The sequence below is a fragment of the Diplotaxodon limnothrissa genome, linkage group LG6, assembly GCF_057381915.1.
Source record: "Diplotaxodon limnothrissa isolate DT_005_m linkage group LG6, D_limnothrissa_male_GT1.1, whole genome shotgun sequence".
Taxonomy (NCBI): domain Eukaryota; kingdom Metazoa; phylum Chordata; class Actinopteri; order Cichliformes; family Cichlidae; genus Diplotaxodon; species Diplotaxodon limnothrissa.
In genome coordinates this window covers 29,400,568-29,426,929 of record NC_140601.1, presented here as the reverse complement: position 1 = coordinate 29,426,929, position 26,362 = coordinate 29,400,568, and the positions used below count along the sequence as shown (strand labels likewise).

The following is a 26,362-nucleotide window of genomic DNA, read 5'->3' as shown; positions in this document are numbered from 1 at the left end:
GACAACGCCACTGAAACTCTCTGCCTCAGATTCCTTCACCCACATGTTTGCGATCTGTACTTAAAACCAAAATTCCTGACAAAGAACTGCAAGAGCTGCACAACAGGTTTGGATAGTTATATCCAAAGAAAGCGAATAAGAGATTGAAATTGTTAATTATCTGTGCTCACACTTTGGTACAGTGTCCACCGCCCTATGGTACGAGCCCACAATAGGTTTTAGACGCATGCTTTTATTTTCTTATCACAATGAGACTTTGAGCTGCAGCTGCAGGCTCAGTGAAACACTGAAAATTCAGAAGGATACAAAGACGAGCAAAATGGGTTTGGACAGCTGACATCAGCTGTTGTTTTCTCTTATGAGCACGGAGAAAGAATGAGGTTATTTAAAAAGAGAGGCCGTGGGTAAAGAGAGAAATCTGAGTGAAGGGGAAGAATGAAGGTTTAGCAAAAAAAATCCTCAGCCTTGGACTCGCTGGTGTACAAGTTCTCACTACACTTCGATGGAGACTGAGAAACAGAGAGAGAGAGTGTGTGTGAATCATGTGTCTCTCCATCCCTGCTCCTTTCAGGACTCTGGCAGTTGTTTCATCAGCTGCCTGTCATCTTTTCCAGTCGGGAAGGGGCCCTGCGCCAGAGTGAGAGGGGAAAACCCAAAGCTCCTCCAAAAGTTTAACTAATTCTTATTTTAACTCGTTGCCTCCTCTGAAAGCCTACTAGAAGTAACCCTTGAAGCTCTTTTCTAAACTGAGTGCTTTCTGTCATAATTTCTGCCTCATTATGACACAAAACGACTGGGTATGCATCAGAGGTTAGGAAAGGTGATCTCTCTCTGTGCAGCTGCCCTTGGAAACTATTTTAATGGTCATCAAACCAAATCTTTACTGATCTGTACTGAGGTGTCAAAACTTGCCACGGGAGAGGTCGTTCAATGTTGTGTTTATGGAGGAAAGCGTTAAGGAGATTTATTCACTTCCTGTTTTTTTTTTATGCAAACTGAAACCTAAAAACCGAAACGATTTTTAGTCTCCATCTTTTAGTTGCATGAACTGAAAACTAATGGAATCCATCATTATTTCACAGGACTGAAAAAAAAGCTGTTATCCCCACACATCCTGCTCATCCATTTCAGATTGATCATAATGTTGTTACACAAGGGTGTGGCTCAGCGGTTAAAAAAAAAAAAAAAATCCTTAACAGAATTAGGATAGACTGAGAATTTGAAAGGCTTTTATGCACACACTGTCTTGTTTTTAAATCTGCTTCTTTGCTGTGGTCTTCACTCACCCATCTGCCCAAACACCTCACAGTAAGGACAGCTGCACACACAAAACAAAGCTCCCCCACACACAGAGACACACACGATGACACACCAAACGGAACTCAGGCGCTGATACAGATTGAGTGACACGGCGCGTAAGATGAGGGGGAAGGAGACGGTCCTCGCCGCTGCCACTGCTCCTGCTGCAGGCCTGCGTTTTTGATCTGGGATGCTTTGTTAATTTAAAAGCCTGTGAAGTTCAAACGGCGAGTCACAAATGAACAAGCGGCATCAAACTGGGATCAACAAAAGGACCACACCTGACAATAGCATACTGCTACAACTGAGACCATTAGAAGCTTTTGGAAAGACGATTTTCCCTCTGGGCTTTCACTGAACATCAAAGGTGCTGAGTGAAGTAGTCCTACACATTCACACACATCAAGTGGAAGAAAATAGTGACAGCCTCTAATCCAACAAGATGGATGGGCCATGTTTATGAGAGACATTACACTGTGGACCTTTCCTTCTGCCTTACACACTCCAACACGAGGCACCATCAGAGCGGTTGGCTACATAATGCATGATGATATTAGGTTAAGTGGGTGGAAGGCAAAGATGGGCTACATGAGCTGCTGCCAAAGCTTGCTTAGGACGCTCAGCAACCAGGAAATGAGCTCATGTGTTCTCTAACAAAAGAATTGCAATCTACCCTCTCTGGAAGATCTTTTTTAAGAATTACCCATCTTTTCATTTTCTTCCACTTATCGAATTCAGGGTCACAGTAAGGGTGGAGCCTATCCCCATATGATAGGCTGTCATAGGGTGAGAGCCAGTGTACCCCTTGGACAGATCATTAAAACCCATTTTTACTCCTTGGCTTATGACATAGTCTGAACCTGATTTTATTGTTTTAATCTAATGTGCTGACTTTATTGTTTTAAATGTAATTCTAATGATCATTTTATACTATTTTATTATTGTTTTTGCTATTTGTGCCAATTTTATTATTTTAAATGTCATTTTAATTATCATCTTATTTTTTAAAATATTTTTTCTTTATTTTATATTATTTATTTATTTTTTTTAACTTGTTCAATGTATCATTTCTGGCATGTCAAGTGTACAGCACTTTGTGCTGGGGGCTGATCTGAAAGTGCTATATAAATAAATTGCTTGCTTGCTTGCTTGCAGTCTATCACGGGGCTAACACACAGACATGAAACCATTGATTAGTTACTCGAAAGCTAATTTAAAGTCACCAATCAACCTAAAACACGAGTCTTTAGAACCTGGACAGAACATGCAAACTCCACATAGGACGTTTGCAGCCAGCTGGTGGATTTTAACCCCAGACTTTGTTTCTGTGAGGCAATGCAGTCTATTTTTGAAGACAGAACCATTAAGTTCCAAATTTGGATCAGTAAATTGTTCATACAAATCCATCAATAATTTTGGATAGAGGAGAAAACCACTGGGACTTCTCCATTCAGGAAGTTGGACCGAAGAGCCAGAACCATTATCAGTGACTTCTCACACCCTCCATCACAGACCGTTCCCACCAGCTTCTGCAATAGCTTTCCCCCAGGGTCATCAGACTTCTGAAATCAAAACGAAGATACGCCACAACTCCACAGGTCATTTTTATTATTGCACTTTGTAGTATTTTTGCTGCTATACATTTAAATATAGTTCTTTTTTTGTTTGTTTTTTTAAATCCTGTGTTGTACCAGTTGGAATGTTATTTTATCCCTTGTACACTTAGTGTGTATTTAATGACAATAAGATTGAAATCTAAGTGTAGCTTTTGAGTAATCTTGGTAAAAATGTCCACACACACACACACACACACACACACACACACACACACACACACACACACACACACACACACACACACACACACACACACGGTTGCGTGAATCACCATCCCGACACATGAACTACTTCCTCCCTCTGCTGATGGTTAGGTGGAACAGCAGGAAACAGCTTGTTGACTTAGATCAGACCAGGAAAATTTAATCAGTAGTTTGACAAGTATGACAGGTCACACTACGTGTTGTCCCTCACAAGTACAGTTCAAGTGCAGGTAATTCATAAAAAACAAACACAACAACACAAAACAAAAACAAGATAAAAAAAACTCCAGGGAAACACAAGATGCAACATTTAAAGTTATCTATAATTTAGACATGTTGTCCATGGAAATCCAAAGTCCATCTGTATATTTAGCTTACAATTTACTCTGCTGGTGTTTCAGGCAGAAAATGAAAAGGCTGAAAAAAACATCTTATACTTCATTTACCTACTCCTCCCTGACCCATAGCTCCTCTCGCTAAATGGTATTTGGAGTCCAGACTTAAAAACTCCTTAAACTATTGTGCGTTTTTTTACGATAAAAAGACAAACAAACATACATTATTCAAGTTTCTACTAAAGAGCAAGTCAGTAGGCAGCAGTTAGAGACATCATTATGAAGGCAACAAACAACAAAAAAAAGCAGAGCAAGCCACTAAAACAGGACAATCTGTTGTTTTCTTTCTTGTCATCTCTCCCAAACCAGACTCCGCTTTACTTAGAGCTACTTATTGTGCTTAAAATAAGTCAGATCCAGTTTGCTAATGGTCATCAACGCAGTCTACAAACAGGGGTGCAGCACTTTTGATAGACCGAGTTTCTTTTTAATACTTCAGCTTCATTAAAAAAAATGTGGGTCTGAAGAAGAAACTGCAGCCAAGGTCAGGCAAAAGCTAAGTGCTTTGTTAGTGAACGATTGCGTCCCATTACCCTGATCATTACTGAAAGAAAACGAAGCAATAAAAATGAAATAAACTGGGATCTACATTTGAAGGCAACATGATGCAGCACAGCCGCCGCTAATGACACTGGTCGAAACTTTCTAATAAATGTGCAGCTCACAAAGAAAATGAATCAATTCCACGCCGAACGCCCATCTGCGTTTCCTGATATGTTTTGGAACTCTGTAAAAACAATCACATGGGGGATTTTTTTGTCCTGTTCTGTTTAAATGTCATGTCATGATTCTCCAGCTAGCAAATTAGCTTTGGCTAATTTAAGAGATATTAGATTATTTAAATTTTTAAAACGAGTTCTGTACAATAAAATGTTGCTGAATATGATATAAATATCTAATTTTAAGAGTCTCCTCCTCAGGAGCCAACCGATTTGAAATACTTCAAAAGTAAAACAAACAAAAAACAAAACATAGACAGCACCAAAGAGTTCCTAGTCTGGGTGAGCATAAAATACACCAGATATATTAAAAAATACTGAATAATGTTTCAAAAAAAAAAACACACTAGAACCAAGAGAAATGTCTGTGCAATAGCCTTCTTCGATGCTGCTGTTCATACAGAGGAAAAGGCCCAGCTCTTCATCTGTTCCACGTTTCCTCTGCAGAGCGCAGTTCCAGCCAATCGCAACTCCCACTTTGGAACAGTCGTTTGGTTTGACCCAGATACACGGAGACACCGGGTGTTGGGTGGATGCAGTGTGCCCCACTGGTCAGCAGGGGAGGCTAGTGAGGTTTCAGAGATTGGTGAGGTTGATTTCAGTTCACCAGCAGGACATCTTCATACGTGGTTGTTCTGAGGGGAAAATAAGGTTTGATGATTTACTACAGTTAGGATGTTTAATATTATTATCTCTGTAATTACAGTTTCTTATGGTAATATTTACGGGACATATTTTAACAATTTTAACAAAAACAACACGATATTCACGGACGCATTTTTGACGTGATATGATGTAGAGTATTGTAAGAAAGCAACTTTCACCACAGCAGGAATGTTTGATTTAGCAGATTTTTGGTTTAAATATTTATTTTTACAGTGGTTGTCATTCCCAAAAACTCCAAAGGCATCCGTGTCTCTTCCCAGGACTGAACCTGAACCGGGTTAGGTTGCGTGTTAGGTGATTAGGTAAACCACTGCACTATGTTATTTTAAAAAAATCGAGCTGAAAACTGTATTATGTTTTTAAAATTAAGGATAAAATATTGGTGTGTTCATAATCATGTATGCAACTTTACGTCTTTTTCAGTGCTGATCATTTTAAGGATTTTAAGGACCTAAATATGCTCCCTCTGCTGGCCAAACTAAGCATTTCTTTTAATGTTAAATATGTGTTCAGGCTTTTTTATGTCTCTAATTTGTGCCTTCTTATCTTGTTCCTGAGCTATAACCTACGAAGCAAAGGTTTATTCGTTGTGGAAGTGTTCATCTATAAAAGGAGGCACAGCACAAACCTGAAACACACACATATCAGGAGGAGGACTCTTAAACATTTAAACCCCCATCCCTGGGACTAAGATCATAAAAAAAACAGTAGTTGGGATTTAACAAAGTAACTACTGTTTGCACTTTGATTACCTCACCTCCTCTCTCTGTTCACATTGCATGGTTCTACTGAAGGTTTCTTCCTCTTAAAAGGGATTTTTCCTTCCCACTGTCGCCAAAGTGCTTGCTCATGGGGGGGGGGGGGGGGGGGGGTCATCTGGTTGTCGGGGTTTTCTCTGTATTATTTTAGTGTCTTTATCTTACCAATTAAAGCACCTTGAGGTGACTGTTGAGTAAATTTGGTGCTATATGAACAAAATTGATTTGAATATGTGTTTGGAAAGACTAAGACATGAGAACAGGATACCAGGAGAACTAGATGTAAATAGGACAAAGGATGTATAAAAGTGAGGAAAGAGAAAATGACCTGATTTCCTTCCAGTGTGCTTGGTCAGAGCCTGATAATTAACACCAGTATAAATGGTAGAGAAATATCGTCTTTCTCTCTCTTTTTCTCCTCATCAGCAGCCAAAAATGTAATCAACTTACTTTGCGACATAATTGTGAGGTTGATATTTTTGTGCTGTCAGCTTAAATTAGGGAGTCAGACTTCACAGGTTTTGTGGTTGTTTAATAAAGCCCGCTGTCGCATTTATCTGCTTTGGTCTTTAGAAATGTAGCATTATGTTAATTTAATGTATATGTTTAAGCTTTCAGGGGGGTCACAGGAGACTCACTCACCTGTCACAGCAGCAGAAGAAGGAGCAAGGTGAAGTCTCCAAACCTCTGAACTTCCCAGAATTCGGTGCATCTGTGCACTCTGCTATGAAGGCGTGCAGATCTGTTATGTGGATTGGTTCTTGGGTTTGATGCTGTGGAAATCAACAACAACAACAAAAAAAAAGACACTACTGTTACTTTTCTGCTCTTTATTTGTAGTCCACAGTAAATACAGAAGCAACAGTTTGGATGCTACGGTGAGTTCTTCGTAATGCAGACTGAGTGATTCTACACATTGTAAATAAACGGATCCTTTTTATAGGCAGCGATTTCCTACCTTGATGGTCTCGTACGCTCCTGTGATGAGAGCGATGAACAGAGACAGCACCATGTAGATGAAGAGGGAGATGAAGGTGTACAGGTAAACCTGGCTAAACAGCCACACTAGAGGACTGGTCTCCTGCATCTCTGCGAACGTCACGAACATGTCGTCGCCGTTAATGAGGGAGAACAGACACTCGGACACCATGGACAGAGAGCGGAACTGTAAATATATATTTTAAAAAAGGTATTTTAATTATCAAAGTTAAGAGAAAAGGTCAAGTTTTTGAAAGCAGTTTAAAAGTCAGAATAAACTGTAGTTCATGTTTCTGTTCCACTGATTTACTCAGTGGACGGAGAAATGTCCGAAAGAAAGAAGGAAGTCCAAAACTGTTTAATTATCTTCTCTGTTACACAACTTAGATATTATTGCTGAATGGCATTTGTGTGGCCTACTAAAATTTTTTTTTTTTTAAATAGGCACGTTTTGTGTGTTCACATTTACTCATATACACCGATCAGACATAACGTCATGACCCCCTGCCTAAGATTGTGCTGTTCTCCTTTTTGCTGCCAAAACAGCCCTGACCTGGTAAGACACCACCAGACCCCAGCACATGTGCGCTGGTATCTGGCACCAAGATGTTAGCAGCAGATCCTTTAAGTTTTGAGGTGGAGCTTCCATGGATCAGACTTGTTTTTCCAGCAAATCCCACAGATGCTGGACTGGGTTGAGATAGGGGGAATTTGGAGGCCAAGCCAGCACCTCAAACTCATTCCTGAACCCTGTTTGCTTTGTGGCACCACCCAATGTTTCCCAGCAGAACATTGCCCAAACATCACACTGCCTCCGTCAGCCTTGCCTTATTCTCATAGTGAGAATAAGGCAAAGGCAAACACCTGGCACATTTAAATCATGGTGCCAGGTGTTCCCCAGGTAAGTGACGCACACACACCCGGCCATCAACTAGATGTGAAAAAAAAGATGTCATTCACGAGACCAAGACACCTTCTTTCATTACAGTTTGCCATTTTTCCTGCTTCTACTGCATCAACATTCATATCCCACCCACTATCAGTTATTCACGTCACCTGTGAGTGGTCATAATGTTATCCCTGGTCGGTGCAAGTGAACTAAAACTTCGAAAGGAAAACTTAAAATTCCAAGGAGTGGAAACAAGTTTTTGACATTGAGTTTTTCCCACATTTAATTCACCTTGACATGGTATGGTCCCAGGACGATCCAGCCACAGAAGCAGTAGCCCAGATAGATGACAGCCACACAGCAGCAGAACCGAATAACATTGGGGAAAGCTGCTCGAAGTGTCACGATAAGGATCTGCAGCAGGGAGGTGCAGAAACACAACACAGATCAAATTACAGTGTGAGAGAGCCCAGAGACACTAAATTAAATGGCTTTCTACATTACATCAACCCACAGGAGGAACTTCTCACTTTCTCACAAGTTATTAAATCAGCAGCATGTAACAATGTTATCAGAAGCTGTGCACCAGCACATCTGCAACTTACATTGTACTTCTGGAAGAATGTGAGGTAGCGAATGACTCCCACCCACACTAAGAGAGTGGAGGTTCCCAATAGGATGGCACAGAGGTCATAGGAGGATATATTCTGTTGGGAAAAACCCAAAGGAATCGGCTTTTAAAAAAAGCTAAGACTACATGTACATGTTAATGTGTGTCAACACTAAAACAAAACCCCCCAAAACTAAAGCTGATATTAGACCTTTGTCTCGATGCCGATTTTGATGAAACTGCCAGTGATTGTGAAGATGTCACTGATGATGAGGAGGATATACCAGCCGTTAATAAACTCAAGCCGGTCTCCCCAGCACACTTTACGATCTAGCGTCGTCTTAAAGAACTTCACAAACTCCTGCAGAGCAAAGAGAAAGAGAGATTAGCCATGTTTACACACATCAGTAGAATACAATATCGTCACTGACTTTTAGAATCGATTTGATTCCGATTCGCAAGGTCCCAAATCGATTCGAGCCACGATTTCGATTCGATTTAAATCGGGAAATTTTGCCTCAAACAGTCAGAAATATTATAATTCTGATCATTTATCAGTACTGACACTTCATCAGAGGTGTGAGCATCACAGCAGATGCGTTTGTGTCAAAGTAAGTGAGCAAAAAACACAGAAGAACATGAAGGAGATTTTCTTGGCCTGACTTTTTATAGCAGACAACTTTGAAAATATTCTGCAGTAGAACAAAAACGGAAGAAAACCATGACTCAGTATATGAACCTGATGCTGCTGAAGTGAAGCAGAGCAAAGTTACACAGGTTTTGAACAGCAGAAATGAGGCTTTCTTGTCGGAAGTCATAAAAAAAACCCAAACCAAACCAAACAAAAAAAAACCTAAACAGTGGCCGACAGTGCTGTACACAACGGTAGACTGTTGGGTAATAAGGAAGTGAAAAATGCAGAAAATTGAGCTTTTTAGATGGGAAACTGCTCTCAAATTAAACTGAGAGAGGGAGAGAGAGAGCTCTGTACGAATCGGAATCGTACGTGGCGCCGGGTGAGAAAGCCAACATCTCACGGATTCTGATGCGTCGGGTCCACGCTTTGTGTTCACATCTTTTTACGGAATCTGTTTACCTGCTCTCGTTTGCTATTTTAGCTGTTTGGTGGTTGTTGAAATCGTTTTGTGAGGTTTAACCTGAGATTCTGGCGTTTCTGGCAAAATATATTAATATTTAAAAATCGATTCAGGATTTTAATGAATCGATATGGTTTGTTAAAGCTAAAATCGATTTTAATCAATAAATCAATTACTGAAACTCATCCCTAATACAATATGGATCCCCAGTCAGGCTACTATAAGCTTTCACAAAATTATTCAAGAAAAACATTTAAAGGTTAGAATGAGAACCTACTAGAGATGGCACGATACCACTTTTTCATGTCCAATACCGATATCATAAATTTGGATATCTGCCGATACCAATATGAATCCGATATAGTGTGTTTTTTAATCAATAAACCCGTTTTTTTTTTTATATCTTGCTGCTTTTTGTATAAGTTCATACTCAAGTAAAAAAACCAACAAAAAAAAAAAACCACTGAAGCTATTCTGTTATACCTGTATGCAAAAAATGCACTGCACGCAAAATATTTCATAGTTCAGCAATACTGATCAATCTAATAAACTTAAACCTGCACCATCCTCCCTATTCTGGTATTTTAAAGAGTAAGCAATAGGGGTGCAACGATACACAAAATTCACGGTTCAGTTTGATACTTTGGTGTTACGGTTCGATATTTTTTCGATACAAAAAAAAAAAAAAAAAATGTTCATGCCTTTTTAATTTGTCATTTATTAAAATTATAAATATATATTTTAACTCAAAAGTACAGTTTTTAAATTTAATGTTGCTGAAACAAAAGTAATTAAAAAAAGAAATATATCTCAGGGCTCTTAAAATTTCAAAATCCCTGGTAGCCCTTCGGGCAGGGACTCTTCAGTTTTTGGTAGCCCAAAATAAATGTAAGTAGCCCGAATAAAAAAAGAGAGCAATTTTTTGATTGATGTTTTGTTTCTTGTTTTGTTTCCTTTACAATATTATACTTTAATGTATAATATTGTAAAGGAAACAAAACATTAATCAAAAAATTGTTGAAAAACAAATTACAACATTGTATAAAAATTACAATCATCAACTCAAATACTTGGTTCTAATTGAACAGAAATTTCTATGAACTTGTAAGAACTGTGTAGAACATGAATCAGTCTGTGTCAGATCCTGAATTTGAAATTTCCACTGAAGTCACGGGTAAGAGGCAAGTGGAACCAAGATCGAGGCCATTTGCTTTTTGAAGTTTGCAAAGACTGCTAAATTTTGCCAGTGTTAGTTCACTCTTTGCAACATAGTACGCTGTTTTAAACTGATTTTCAGGTTTATTTTTAGTATGTTATTTGCAATTGGTGTTTGTTCTGGGAAAGATATTGCAGACTGAGCAATAATGCATTTCTTGCATTTCTCATGGTTCTAATGGGGGCCTTTCTTAAAATGACTGGTCCCAGTAACAAAGGCGCTTGTCGACTCAGAAATCGAGAGAAAACCAACAACACACCCGGCAGAACATTATGTTATTTACACGGGTGCACATAAGTGGTCCGCATGTGCGCATTCGCTGTCAAAATAAAAGACGGGCACCAGATAAGAAGTTGCAACGCGCGTTTGCGTCCATATAAAAAGCACTGTTTTTGTCCGCTAGAGTGGGATTTTCATGGCAGATTCCGCACCACATCTCTGTGCGTTCATCATTTGTTTGAAGCCAGCTCACCTCCTGCAACCACTTTTCCGAGAATACGCGCTTCTTTTGTGGTTCGGACTCCTTCTGACATTTCTTTGGAGGTAGAGGAACACCAAAGTAATTGCTTAAAGGAGCTTCTTCGACATCTTTAAGAGTCTTAAACAAATGTCTGTCCTCCTCCAGAAAATCTTATGTATGCAAACATGCGTTGCAACTTCATATCTTGTGCGCAGTTTTTTTGGGGGGTTTTTTTGACAGCGAATGCGCACCTGCGGACCACTTATGTGCAGCCCCGGTTATATAGCTCGTCATATTGCAGCCACAGAAATTCTTTTGTCCATGAAACCATAAAGCTGTACTTTCTTTTTGCCTTATAGTCTGATTTGTCATAACTTTTCCGTTTTGTGGTAAGCTTTTCTTTGGCTGTCACTTCTTCACCCTGACCTGTCTTATTTGGCTCAGCAGAACTAAAATATATATCCTGCTGCTTTTACACACACACACACATAACGGTCAGCGATTCTCTGCGCGATCAACCTCTCACATGTTTAAGCTTGCTGCGGGAGATTTCACTTGTCATGTTTGCATAGTAAGCTAAGATTGATAAGACGATGTCAGAGGAATTGGTGCGCAAATTATCATCACTCACAGATCAGTGCTGTCGCTCTCTATACACAGTTCACGCGATTGCAAAGTGAAAGCAAAAAACATGCACAAATTCAAACGCGATTTCAATATGTCACATATTGACAGTGGCTCACCGATGCCAATGACATAATTACCCAGCTACATTTCTGAAAGAATGCAAAAGTATTGACATATATTTTTCCTTCCTACAATAGCCCGACGGGCAGGGCAGAGATAGATTTTGGTAGCCCGACTGGAAAAATCGCTAGCCACGGTACGTCGGGCTAGTGATTTTGCGAGCGCTGTATCTGATTGAGGAATCACTCATCTTTGGAAAAGAGAGTTTATTACAGAGAAATGTCTCTTTCCAAAATAAAAGCTATACTATACGCTTCTTCTGGGCTATATTCTCAGCAGCATATTGTAGCGGGTCAGGGCTGTTCGGGGTTCTGTTTGTACAGTTATGTTTTGTTTATGTTGCCATAGTGACGGGTGACGCCCTCTCGCTGCGACGGTGTGTCCTTCCGGGGTCAGAGGGCGCCCTGTGTGTTGTTGTTGTTGCTGGGCGGTTGCCGCGCTGAGCAGTTAGCTAGCGGCAGTGTTCTTCTGCAGATTTCAATAAACGGCTGTGCTCCCTGGCTAGCTCACGGGAAGCAAGACCAAACGACACCTCCGTCTCCTCGTTGTCTGAGCTCGCCACATTGGTGTCAGAAGTGGGATGATGGTGGCACCCCATGTTCTGACCCGAGTGACTTTTCCCCCGCCGGTCGTGACCGGCCGGTGCGCCAAAAGAAGGCACCTGGACATTTGCAGGACTTTGTGTGGGGCAATGGGGTCGTCGGGGACGACTGACCCCTTAGGTGGGGGGCTATGTAGCGGGTCAGGGCTGTTCGGGGTTCTGTTTGTACAGTTATGTTTTGTTTATGTTGCCATAGTGACGGGTGACGCCTTCTCGCTGCGACGGTGTGTCCTTCCGGGGTCAGAGGGCGCCCTGTGTGTTGTTGATGTTGTTGCTGTGCGGTTGCCGCGCTGAGCAGTTAGCTAGCGGGAGTGTTCTTCTGCAGATGTGAGAGCGAGACCAAACGATACCTCCGTCTCCTCCTTGTCTGAGCTCGCCACAATATTAAACATATCAGGTCCCCATAAGGAGAATCATGTGCTAACGGCTGTCTAAATGACTCGGGTAAAGTTTGTAGCATGCTTGTTGTTTTTGTCTGCTTCCACTTGTCTTTGCACTAGGATGATGTCGGCGTAAATGTGCAGTCATATTCGTTGTGTTCCCACTAGTGCTGTCAGCGTTAATCTCGTTGAAATGACGTTAACGCCACAACACGGCAAATCTCCATTAACGGCTACCCCTGCGTGGGGCTAGACGGCCAACACGTTAACGAGCTAACTGCGCTAACACACTAGTTCCCACCCATGTAATTGAGCATTGCGTGGCACAGCCGACATACTGTTTTACTTTAGTCCATGACGCGCTTACCTTCAGGGTCATACCTCACATGAAAACCAAAATAATTCCAAACGCCAGATCTGAATGAGGTTCAATTTGCCATGTTGCCAGGAGAGCTTAACTTCTGTCTCGCTAGCTTGCCCTGCGCTCTTCCTTCTGCTGTTTGTGTTGAACGCTCAGTGGATCTGCGCTCCACAGTGCAGCCTAGGCAGAGTAGTCGAACGCAGATTCACTGAGCGCTCAACACAGACAGCATCGTCAGAAGGAAAGTTGATAAAATAAATTACAAATTTTGTATTGTTCGATACATATGCGTACCGAACCGAAAGCACTGTATCGAACGGTTCAATATCGATACGAGTATCGTTGCACCCCTAGTAAGCAACCTAACTAATAGGGCTCTAAAACTCCCAGCAAAAAATAAAAAATAAAAATAAAAAAATAAAAGAAATAGGGAACCACCCTCCACCTCATGATGCTTAATTGACATAATCAACTTTAATTTGATGCAGTGTGAAAAAAAAATGCACAGAAATAAAATATTTTTCAAGAATAATTAAATAGATTCAACATCTTTCTTCAACAGAATTGCAGACTGCACAGCCTTCCCAAAGGAAAAGGTACTATAGCTTACTAGGGTATATTAGACTTAATAGTTACTATATACAGTAATGGACTTCTATATATTTTACATAAGATTAAAACTTTGGGTGTAAGATTCGGATAATTATTTATAAAAGCTAGACATTTTAAATGAGAATAAGAAAGAAAAGTATGTCTTTGTGCCCCATTTTCCCTGTTCATGCGCTATCGGCCCCCCTGGCTAAACTTTGCTAGATCCGCCCCTGCACAGTTACCAGCTGTCAGCTACGTAGAAAAGGATCCTGGTGTAGATCGTAAATAAATTCTAACAACAGCTGATCAAGCTTAAACGTGCTGCTGTTGTTCAGCCGCTGGTTTCCTCTTTCTGGCGCGAAGTGGGAGATAAACAAACAAGAGAGACGGACTCGCGACAGAAAAGCTGATCAGCTGATCATTAATCAGTTTCATGATTGAAGTAGCAGCAGGAGAGGGAGGAAGCGAGAAGAGACAGTCGCTCCATATATCGGTTGTAAAGCTTAACGCGGGGATGGTTTACAAACAGAGATGAACTTACACATTTGCTTTACTTCTCTCTGGGATAACTTCCTCGGAGATGAAATGCCGGATTGGTAGCGAGGCTACAAATACACACAGCCGCTCTATCAGGTGCTACAGTTATGAGCCGAGTTACGCCGTGTCGCAAGTTTTGTGAGGTGCTTTTTTGATATTTAATGGATCGGATTACATTTTTTATTTCTCTCCGATATCCGATCCAGTAATTTACGTCAGTATCGGACTGATACGTAATATCGGATCGGTCCATCTCTAGAACCTACTATTCACTACTAGTCTGACATTTCCTTAGAACCTGATGTTCCTCTAATGTGAGTGGCCCCAGGTGATAGTAAAGTTGTATTGGAGATTTTCTTTACCCATTGCAGCATGATGCCTCGTATTATGGAGCGTCCACACAGCACCAGCGACAGCATGCAGATCAGAACCACAATAATATCAAATGCCAAACGTGCGTACGTCTGAACTGGAGGTTAAAGAGGAGAAAAAAAAGATGTGAGCAGTCTGTCTCCTCTTCATGGCTGCAGTCCAAGCCTACTGCTACACACTTCTGTATAAATAACTTCACTCATTGTAACTTCCTGTTGGCTCATTATTGTGAACTAGAAACAACTTTGTGATATTTTGTAACACCTTTACTTACATGTTTCTAGTTTCATCACTGGTATCATATTTTTCTTGCTGTACTACTTGCACAGTAGTCCCATGACCACTAACAGATGCTTCTTCTTTTCTGTTTTCTCACCTTGTCCAGAGATGCTCGGGTCTTTGCACTCCTTTATTGACGCCTGGTTATCTAGCCGGATCTTCACCTTGCCACTATGAGCCTTGTTGTCCAGAACTATCTGTAAAAGAGAGAAGAAGGTTTTAAATGACGCACACAGCTCGGCCTGCGAGCACAGCAGCTGTTTAAACCTGTTTGCGAGCGGCAGTCAACTGGAACTAAAGAGTAAACTTACACGGCTGGTTTCATAAATGGACTGCGCTGAGGCTGGTTTGTTTGTTTTCACTTTAACTCTTTCCCCCATATTCTACAACCTCCCCCTGTAGCTTCGATACCCTAAGTTATATCAGTAAAGACTTGGTTTGACAACCATTAGAATAGTTTCTGGGTTCTTCCAAGGGTAGATGTATGGGGAAAGACCACCCTCACTAAATTCTAATGCACAGCCTGTAATGTTTTTCTAGCCTTGACATATGACAGCTCAAGCATGTGTTGAGTCTGAAAGTCTTTAACTCACTGTTATATGAAAGGTGTAGCAGTCTGGGATCTCGTTGTTGATGATAGTCTGGATATTTATCGCCTTCAGCTGGAACTCTATGGTAACATTAATCAACCTGTTTTAAAAGAAAAAGAAAACAAACAAATGAACACAAAAACATCTAATTTCTAACAATGAAACCAAGGTGACTAAAAGAATGACCAGAGGCACACATGCAGGACAAGAAACACAACATGATTCATATCATATCTCTGTGGGTTTGAGTCGCTGTCCTTGTATACATGCTTGTGTTTGTTTGTTTGTCTATGTGTGCTGCAGAGGTATGTGATCATTAGATAATCTTGTCAACAAAGAGGAAACGAAGCCATGTGAAAAATGAAGCCGTACTTGTGGAACTTGAGTGTAAAGTTCTTGTAGTTGCTTGTGAGCGGACCCTGGGGGATCGTCATGGGGTTCACGCCAACACACTCTAAAGATTACAAACAAAGAAGAGAGAGGAATATCATGCTGAGAAACTACTGTCAAACTTGAATTTGCTTTCTTATTTTATATACAGGAAGCACAACATCATTTTTCAACTGCTAATCTTTTTTCTTAACGTTGATAAACTGAATGAAACAGACACTGGCATGAGGAAGTAAGAAACTCTTAGGCTGTGCAACAACTTCTGTAATAGGAACTATCGTTATGACACATGTTTGATGTAATACGTCAAGAAAAGCTGGTGACTGGTAGTCCCTTTAATGCCCTCAATTTTAATCATTTATAGAAAGGAGGACAGCAATTTCAGACTTAACTGTATTGCTTTACAGCTTCCCCTGCTGATAAAGACCTCCTGTACACTGCACCAACCTACTTTGTTAGTCATTGTTTAAATGACAGAAAGTCATTGTTTAAATTACTTTCTGTTATTTAAACAATTAAATAACAGAAAAGTTCCTGTTTTTAAAAAAAATCTACTATAGATTTCAGTTTTTATAGTTGGTCGACAAAGAATGTTTTCTGTAAATCAACAAAAAAAATAGACTTTCTGTAATTTAACACTTTATTTCTTGAAACTGAATCCCAAAGAGTTAGCTGCATTGTCGACAAGATAAACAAATTCTGCTTTGGAGAGAGAAAGTTCTTTGCGTTGCATATTATTACATCCAAAATACGATTAGTTGAGCCTGTTATGATCTATTGACCAGTCATGACTTGACAAAAATGACAAGACATTAGTCATTTAACTTAATTATTTGAAATCTGTGGGGAATGTACTGCTCTGTAATACAGCTGCTCCTCTGAGTCAGACTTTTCCTTTTAAAGTGACAGAACACATTGTGATGCCCACCTCAGGCAACAAATGCAACTGGGGACTTTTTGCAAATAACCACACTCTGCTTGACCTCTAATATGTGTGAAATCCTGCCCCTAACCACTTTCCATAGAAGATTTTTTTTTTTTTTAATCTGGTCTCTCTCTCTCTGTAGTAATCTCTGCATTTTTCTTGCATTGTTGTAAAGTGGGAGCCCAGATTTCATTTCTTTGAGTGTGTTTGACAAAATTCTCTGCTGAACTACTTGGTACACAAAGGCAAAAACTCTTCATATGCAACCCGCCACCAGTAAACGTGAACTGTCATTTTACAGAACCAACGTCTTGTCACATCGAGAAAAAAATTTCACACATTAGCAGTCTGCAGAGGCGAGGACTCTGCAGACTGTACAGACTGTTCTTTTGTACAATGTAGTTCACGCTGCCTACCTTTGATGACACGGGGGTCTATGCTGAACGTGTCGTTGGCGGGGTCGATGTGTCCCTTCTTGTAGTACTGCTGGCAGAGAAAGAGGGCACTGCCATTCTCGGCACGGTCATAGACATATGCATAGCGTCCCACTGTGGTCTCTGGCAAGGCCAGATACTGGGAAAAAGGATGAGATTAGACTAATTAAGGATTATCACTGGGTTTTATGAAGTGAAGAGAATACAAGCTTCCATAGAAACAGGCCACACAGGTCTTAGCTTTCAGCTAATATCAGTACAATCAATACAAGAATGAAAGTCAAACACTTAACTTCGAGGGAATGGCGTTGCTGTCTGGAGTCAAATAAAACTGTCAGATTTTATGTTGTCAGCTTTCTACAGCTCACCAACTAAACTATGCACGTGCTGTATGTGTAGGCTCTGCCCTTTGTCTTCTAGTTATCAACCAAATAATGTAATGTCTTCACTGTCCAACACCTTTTAGCCTCGTTCATACTATAGATTTATTTGACTGTGACATTGAAATAACGTGAAAGCACAGGCAGAGAAACAGGAAGTGAGCTGTATGTCAGACCCACTGTGTGCAGATCTAATCAGCGTTGCTGACATCCTTGACAGTGACTTATTTTGTAAACCATGGTAATAAAACTTCATGAGGCTTACTTTCATATTTATACAGTCAAATTTGGGTATATAAGACTGAATGTGTGGAACAGGTGAGCAGTGAATAGCACTGATGATCTATTGCAATGCAAAGTTTGGCTGGAGAATCTCAGATTCTGGTATTTAAATGGAGGACACTGTGACATGGACCACACACCCAAACATTCGTGCAGATCAGTTTCTAACTTCACTCAGTGTTTATCTATGGGAATAAAGCGAGTACAGTAGCAAACCATACTCACGCTACAATGATTCCCATAGACTTATAATTTAGCCCATGTTTGGGGAGAATGATGGAGACTTCAATAATATAAAGCAGAAAATTTTCATGCTGTGGCTAATCAGGAAATTGTTTAAAAAGTTGTTTAATAAAGATAAACGGTTACAAATTTCAGTTAAAAAAAAAAAAAAAAGATTATCACCTGATCCACGGCGTAGAAGATGTGGTCGTAGACGTCCTGCTGTGTGTAAACGGCAAAGGAGTCATCTGAGGACTCATCGTAGTCCTTGAGGAAGATGTGCTTGAAGGTCATAGTGTTCTCCTCCTTAAAGGTCACCACCACCTGGTTACTGAGGCCAAACAGCACCAACTGCAGCAAAAACAGGCACGGGGTATAGAGAATGATGTGAGGACGATAAGAAGCTGTGACAAAGAAAAAACCCTTATGTGGTGCGTTACTGTTACAGCCCCTAAACAGATAATGTTTCATATTTGATATTCAATTTGTGTGAATGTTGAAACTTCTACATCATCAGCGTGATTCCCATTAAAATGTACAGAACCAGAAATGTATCCAAATCAAGAGCACCCCCAAGTATAATATATGATGTACCTGAGTGGTGACAAAAAAAATTTTGGCTAGCTGCAGGATCAGTTTAAAAGGATAGCGCCCCTTGGCATGATATTTATCACAAGGGCTCATAAAGAAGTATTTTAGCTTCCTGCAAATCGCCTCCTCTTCCTCTCCAGCGTGGACCCAGTGACATCCTGCTGCTGTGGCAAACCGGTGGTGGTTACAGTTGTTGTCATGACTGTTAATTTGATAGTCATCCTCGCCACTGCTGTCTGTGGAGCCGTAGCGAGTCACCGGAGAGGGAAGTCTTTCCCGCTCTGATTGGGAAAAAAAAAAAAAAGATTTTAATTTTTCTAAAATATATCTTTTTAAAAACACTCTTTAAATTGGCCAACAAGTTTACAATGAGACCCTGGTTGTTCAGTAAAAAATATTGTCCAATGTATCAGTAATTTACCAATAAACTGACCTGGTCTACTAATGCAACACGTTAGTTGATAATGGCGTAGAATATATGCAAGACTAGAACTGAAATCCAACATCTGAAGCAGACTTTGGTCCAATAGAACATGCTGTGAAATCTTTCAGGTCTGGTTTTCATTATTCACATAACACAGCATTGTATCTGAGGACTGGTATTCATCAATGTTAAGAAAGGTAAACCCACATGTGCAGCGTTTTTCTCGAACTACTGGAAACTTCTGCTGAACTTACTTTAGTTTACTCACTCTTCATGCAGTTGTTTTTTTTATTCATTTTTGAAAACGCAGCTTGTTCCTCTCAGTCAGTAACACTTTGATAATCGCAAAAATCTTTGCATTTTATTGACTTTAATATAATCTATATCAGATGCTTATTTATAATGATAACATGCCTTGTTGTGGTGAAATAAAAAGATGAACTTAACTGCTAAACTTAAATCACGATAAGCTAAAAAGGCAAAGGCAAAGATAAATTGTGGCAATGAAGTAATTATGCAAAACACAGAAATTCCTTTTTGTGCAATCAAGCAGTTGGGCTGCTTTCCTTGCAACCACGTGTTGCAAGGAAAGCAGCCGTCATGTGAATTGAGCAAATTTCACATATCTAAGTTTTTTTTCAGCTGAGACCAGTCATTTATGGGCTGACTGTGCATCCAAGCATGATTGGTAAATGACTGGTAAAAGGAAATTAGGAAATGAATGCATTTTCTGTTATTTCTGACTATTGAATAAAATGTCCATGCTTGAGTAAATGAAACTCCACTTAACAGCATTTTACAGTTACAATGTTGGTGACTGAAAAGAACCTCTAGGCCTAAAAGTCCTCTCTTCAGGAATAACACTGCAATCATTTCCTGGAATACGTGATTTAATCTTCCCCAGACTACTTCTAGAAACAGATTCCTGAACACACCACGGTTTTCTTGGAACCCATCATAGTCCTCATTGTGTCTAATACTTTCTCTTTATCTCAGATCTCATTATCTCAGTGAGGTCAGCTCTGCATCACACGATAGCTAACCTGTCCAACTCAGAGTCTATTCAGACTCATGTGAAAGAAGAAATGCTGCTCTCAATTAACCAACACGCTTTTAGTCTCTAACGTAGTTTTTTTTAAATGACGCCGATTCATTCACTCTGTTTAGGTTTATTGAGTAGTTTTACTTTCCACTTTTTCCTTCTTGAGAAAAAAATAGAAAAGTTTGTGAGAAAGTCTGAAACTCTATATTCCTGAAGAGACTGCTCTCCCAAAAGAGTCATAAGAGACCGTTGCAGATATCAAGTATCTGGTTTCTGCGATTGGTAAGAGATGATAAATCTGGCCCGACTTTGTTAGCCACGGCTAAGAACAGAGAAGTAAGGGCACACTGATTTTGACCTCGGCCCGATGATAAGGTGCTTTTGATATCAAATGCAAAACACACTGTGGTGTGATGTTTACATGTCATGGGTTTTTGCAGTTGAAATTACACAAACAAGATGTCAGGTTTAGTTTTTTCCTTCTATGACACTGGTTATATCAGATAAGTTACATAAAGAGACGTTATGACACTCATGAAATCCTTAATGTAAGTCTGATGGAGAGTTCTGGAACATCACAGATAGCAGCTGTTTCGCAAGCATATATCAATGACAGACAGGTACAGCTGTGTCAGGTTTTTCAGTCCTGTTGCCACAGGTGTCTAAAATCAAGCATCTACGCATGCAGTCTGTCTTTACAAACATTTGTGAAAGAAGGGGTGGCTCTAAAGAGCTCACTGAATTCGAGTGTGGTACTATAAAAGGATGCCACCACTGTTCACGGACTTCTTCCCACCTACATATTCCACAATTAACAGAAAGTGGTATTACTGCAAAGTGGAAGCATTGAGGAACTACAGCACCTCAGCCATGAAGTGGCAGACCACATGAAGTTACAGAGTGGGGTCACTGTGTGCAGAGGTGCATAGTGCGTAAATGTCACCAGCACACTCCTGACTCTGGCATTAACATCAGCAGAAAAACTGCGCCAGGAGCTTCATGGCATGGGTTTCCATGACCGAGCACTTCTTGTATCTAATATCAAATTTAGATAAATGCACTTTAAAAGAAAACCTTTTCTCTGATGAGCTGAGTGAAATGTGTGTTAATGTGCACGTGTGCAAATTAACAAAACCCCTGACTCTATCGGCACTTTGAACTGAGCCAGATGCTTTAAAAAAAATGATAAAACTTCATCTGTTCACAGTAATCAGCAGCTTTTACATACTGCAGACAAACACACACAAGATAATTATACAATAAATATCAAATATAAAATGATACAAAGAACGTGTTCATATTAAGTGCATATGCACATATCAAAACTTTTGTTTTGCGAATGTCCATACAGATCAATTGTATTTCATTCTTTTAAATGTTTGAAATAAATCAATCCTATCCATTCATCCACAAGACAATATATCATGTTTTAACACTGCCTTTATAAAAAAACAAACAAAAAAAAGCCCCACTCACACACTGTGACCCAATCACAGCTAATACTTGTCACATGTTTTTTGGTTCGCTTACCCTGCTTATTATAAAGAAAGGAACAAAGAACAGGGTCATTCAGTTTGTTCGCTTTATACTGAGGAAACAACACGGTGGCAATAAACCTAAAACTCTTTACGTAATCTGTTTACTGACCTTTAATCGACAGTTATGAGTTATTTCTCAAAATGATCACTTGCAAGATCACATACACGATTGAATTAGGGAGGCAAAACCTGTTAATCATTCTCGACGTGTCAGCAGAGCAAACTACCAGCTTAGCAGTGTCTCTTGCAAATGGGAAGTAAAACAGGAGAAGTAAACCCTGTTGTGTCCAGTATTAGTCAGCATTACCTGTAAGAAGAAAGTTCAGCGAAATAACTTTACACAGCAAAGTTTGGAGCTGGAATAACGCCAGGTTTGTCGTGCAATATTCCTTCACTTTGTTTATAAGATTACCGTTCCTGAAAGGAAAAGCCTCTTTTTGCAAGTAATTACCCGTGACACAAAAGTAAACAAACAAGAAACCTCAAAAGGAGAGAACGGCTGTTAGTCTTACTTCTACTGACATGGATGCAGGCGGAAAGTTTTGACAGGTGATTGATGAATGGCTTCTTGGACTGTTAAAGGAGCAGTCCGCATGCTTTTGTTTCAAGTGACAAGCATATCTGAGATGTATTTAAATCAATGTCATAGTTTAAATGTCACAGTTTTGCTTTTTTATATCTAAGGTTGAGTAAAATACATTGCTTAATTTAGGAAATCAACAGTAAAAGGAGATTTTATGGAATCTGCATGTGGTAAACTGCAGTAAACCAAAGCCATATTTGTAGGGGTCACTTCCTGCTGTAACCAACACCTGCAGTTAACCTGTGAGAATTTTTGGCTGTAAAGTTAAATAAATAACACACCAATGAACATTTGGTGTTAGCACAGTATGATGGAAACAGTTTTTTAATTATCTCAGCTAGAAAGGAGGCCGGGCTTTGGTTGCGTGCCTCGGTGAGAGGAATGTGAAGCATCCAAAAGAATCCAACAACTTAACATTTTACGCAGACAACTGGGGCAGCATTCATTTATATCTATGATCGTAGGAGTGCATTGATTGACATGGCAGATAGCAATCAAACAAACAAAAGTGGGCGCAGGCCAATGACTAAGCCATCCCATTTGACACTTAAGAGACAGGATCTCAGATGCCGCAGAAATCTATAGAAATATCTAGCTCTTCTGGTTCACTGTCGCCTGTGGCACTCGCAGAAACACTGATAAAGTTGCCTTTCTATCAATCAAAAACTGGAAATCTCTCATATCAGTGTTTAGATCTAGTCTAGTTGTCCAAAGTAAAAGGCCACACACAGGCTAAGAATCAAACTCTTCCACTTATAAAAAAAAACTTAAAGGATAAATCTTAAATGAAAACAGAAAGACTGGCAGCTGTGTTCAGGGTTGTTTTGCACGTAGGAAGTGATCCATGAGTGAACTTAAATTGGTCTTTGTTCTGCAGCAATATGCTTAACTTTAGTCAAGTCAAGTTTATTTATGAAGCACATTTAAAAACAACCAAGGCTGACCAAAGTGCTGTACAATAAAATACAAATATAAAATACAATAAAACACAAGTACATAAAACACCTCACTGATAAAACAATAAATTAAAACAATAAGTTAAACCTTGCTAAAAGCCAATGAGAAGAGGTGAGTTTTAAGAGCAGTTTTAAAAGTTCCTAGGCTTGTGGAGAATCTGATGTGAGGAGGTAAACTGTTCCACAGTCTGGGTGCAGCCACAGCAAAAGCCCTCTCTCCCCTAGTCTTTAATCTGTACCTGGGAACATCTAAAAGCATCAGGTCTGCTGACCTCAAAGATCTCCTGGGGCGGTAAATGCTGAGAAGCTCTGCCAGGTAAGGAGGTGCAGTACCGTTAAGAACCTTAAAAACCAGCAGTAAAATTTTAAAATCAATCCTAAAAGCAACTGGGAGCCAGTGGAGAGAGCAGAGGACCGGAGTGATGTGGTCTCTCTTTTTGGAACCGGTCAGCATGCGAGCAGCAGCGTTCTGCACCAGTTGGAGGCGATGCAAGAACAGCAAACAGAAAACAGGTGGAGTGACAGCGAGCCGAACATACTGGCGCCATCTTGTCAACTTTAAGCATTTGGTTAAGATTTTTTTCAGGTTTATCTTCTTTGGAAGTGAAAAAGCCTTGATAATGGTTTTATATGCTAATTTTTTTATATAGCCATCTCTCAAAGTTCTGTTACAAATATGTGAGAAACTTGAAGGTAAAGAAATACAAGTTAAAAACTCAACATCCATCCATTTTTCCTCTTTACAGGAATGTCATATGGGTGGATCGGTGGATAACCCCACGCTCTCACACCCACAATTACAGATACATTTAGGATCACAACCTAATAGGCATTCCTTTGTCCAGAACCCACACACACAGGAAAAGCATGCAAATGCCACAAAAAAAGGCTCCAGCAAGTCAGCAGGTTCAAATCCAGAACCTTCTTGCTGTGAGAGGACTATGGTAGTACTGCACCACGGTGCTGCCACTAAAAACAAGTTTAATGTCATTTTACTGCTTAGAAAAACTCAACAGTTTATCATAGTTCTAGAAATATTGTACACGAAGTCACGAAGATGTCTGATGTACAACCTGAAACTACAGTCTGTGCACATGAGTAACTTGTCACCAGCAAGGGGAGGGCGAAACAACCCTTAATTTTAAGTTATTGCTCATACATATTTTAGGAATATTTAACATGTGTCTCGTTGAGGTTCGTTGAGGTTTGTTGCTTACTGTAAGTTTTCAACACTGTCAGAAAGTCTCAAAAGGTTACTTCAGTTAAGTCAAATTTCTTCTCTTGAGGTCAAAAACAGACTTTCACTATCAGTTAGAAAATTCTCATCAGCATGTCTCACTGGAGCTGTACTTCATTTTATACACACTAATAATCCATCAGAAAACAGAGACTCAACCATGCATGTAAGTAGCTTATCAGACAGAGGCAGTGTGACTATGCATGAAAGACTTCGGATGCTGATTTCATAGGTTTGCTAAAAAGGGTGGTGGTCTTCATGGTTGTAGTGCAGGATTTGATCTGGGTTTGGGGAGACAGTCTTCATTACCAAAGTAATACTTTTCCTTCACTGGAAATAACTTTATACACTGCTGTACATTTTAATCTATAAAAACAGTGCATCATTTATCAGCAGATTCATATTGGCTGCAAAATAGTCAGTAAATCAAGTTTTAAAACAAATGAAATTAAATGCTGTGCTCCCTTTAAACACTTTTGCAGTCCACACACAGCTTTCAAAAAGTAAAGTTTCAAAAGTACAAGAATGTACAAGAACACTACGACTGTCACCTTCTTATTCTGTTACTTCCAGTACTGATCCCCATACCCTTCCTATAATGTGAAGACAGTTATTGGAAGAAAGGTTTGCTTCACAGGTTAGCTTGAGACTATGATTAGAGGGACCACTATCACTGGCATTATTATGTTGAAAACTGCATATGGATGATATTTTATTGGAGGATTTCACAATAACTACTAATTAGTACCAAGGCATCTAATTTTATTATAATCTAGTAATTACAGTCTGGAATGCATGCAGTTGAAGGTATCAACATCATTAAAAACGAAAACAATGACATAACTACCAGAGTTTCAAGATTAACCAATAATCCCACCGTTCATACATCTTAGAGAAAGGACATTATAGGATGAATCCACACGAGCTAAACTTATGACAAAATACAAAGATATTAAATGCAGTGTTGCAAAATTAATAAAAACAGCAGATCTTTCTCTTTGTGTCATAATGTGTTTTTGATTTGCATTTATTGGTTTTTAATGCTCTGCGTTAAAACAGCGCCCCGAACAACTTCTGTGTTAATCTTTTAGAGTTAAACATGCAGTATATCATGATATCATGTCCGAGTTGCATGTCTGATGGAGGAGCAAAAGAAGGAAAATCCCACTTTGTCAACAAGGATTCAAATATGTAGTCATGGAGCAAAAAAAAGAACTGATGTTAGCGGAACATTTGGACACAAAAACCACTTGATGACACTGAGTGCTGTACTTAGCAGCCCAGAAGATGACAGAGCAGAAAAACAGTTTCGTCTGAGGTTGCAATGTTACTCAGGTTTAAACTCATTACCTGTTAGCTTTTAAACACAAAAAAATCAGGTTGAAGCTAATTTACGCATCGCAAAGAGCCAGCAGCAGGGGAGTGTACTAGAAACCAAAGTAAACAAAACCACAGTCGTTACGGATAAGATCAATTAAGTAGTTAAATGTTAGCGCTACATTACCAGAGGAGTCCTTCCGTCCTGTCGTAGCCATGTAGTTATCTGTTAAAATACATAAATAGGTGAAGAAAACGGTTAAACCTATCGCCAAGCGGGTGCTTTCTCGGGAGCTGTAACTGTTGATCACTGACGAGGTTAAAAACTAAAAGCGTTTCCGCTCTGTGCAGAGCACGTGACCTATATCAATTTTGACCACGTGACTCCTGCAGGAACCCTCTCGCGCTGACATTTTTAACAGTTTATATGGTTTTCTATTTTCTAATTCGTTTGACTATTTGCTTTCAGCTTAGTTTATTTCCGTTTCCAGAGTTTTCTTGTTTCAGGTTAATTTTTATTGTTTGATTATTTGTTTAAGTTTATTTCTTTTTTTCAAACCTCCCTCAGTATCTCACTATGGGAAGCGCCCACTGGCATGGCCAATCACGGAACCTCAACAAGGAACACGTGGGTCCAGGACAGCCCAATCACTTCAGGGACATGGGGTCTGACCCG

General features: G+C 39.8%; 1 protein-coding gene across 1 annotated transcript; it reads right to left on the bottom strand.

Moving 5' to 3' along the window:
• Nucleotides 1–3,153: 3,153 nt before the first annotated feature.
• Nucleotides 3,154–26,006, bottom strand: mcoln1a (mucolipin TRP cation channel 1a). Its single transcript, XM_085354963.1, has 14 exons — nucleotides 25,874–26,006; nucleotides 18,593–18,870; nucleotides 18,182–18,349; nucleotides 17,097–17,253; nucleotides 15,738–15,819; nucleotides 15,369–15,465; nucleotides 14,873–14,972; nucleotides 14,487–14,593; nucleotides 8,346–8,495; nucleotides 8,130–8,231; nucleotides 7,816–7,938; nucleotides 6,616–6,822; nucleotides 6,300–6,430; nucleotides 3,154–4,868 (listed from the first exon to the last, which is right to left on the bottom strand). Exons 1-14 carry the CDS (start codon nucleotides 25,902–25,904, stop codon nucleotides 4,832–4,834), a joined length of 1,770 nt encoding a protein of 589 aa, XP_085211089.1. The 5' UTR covers nucleotides 25,905–26,006; the 3' UTR covers nucleotides 3,154–4,831.
• Between the last annotated feature and the right edge of the window lie 356 nt (nucleotides 26,007–26,362).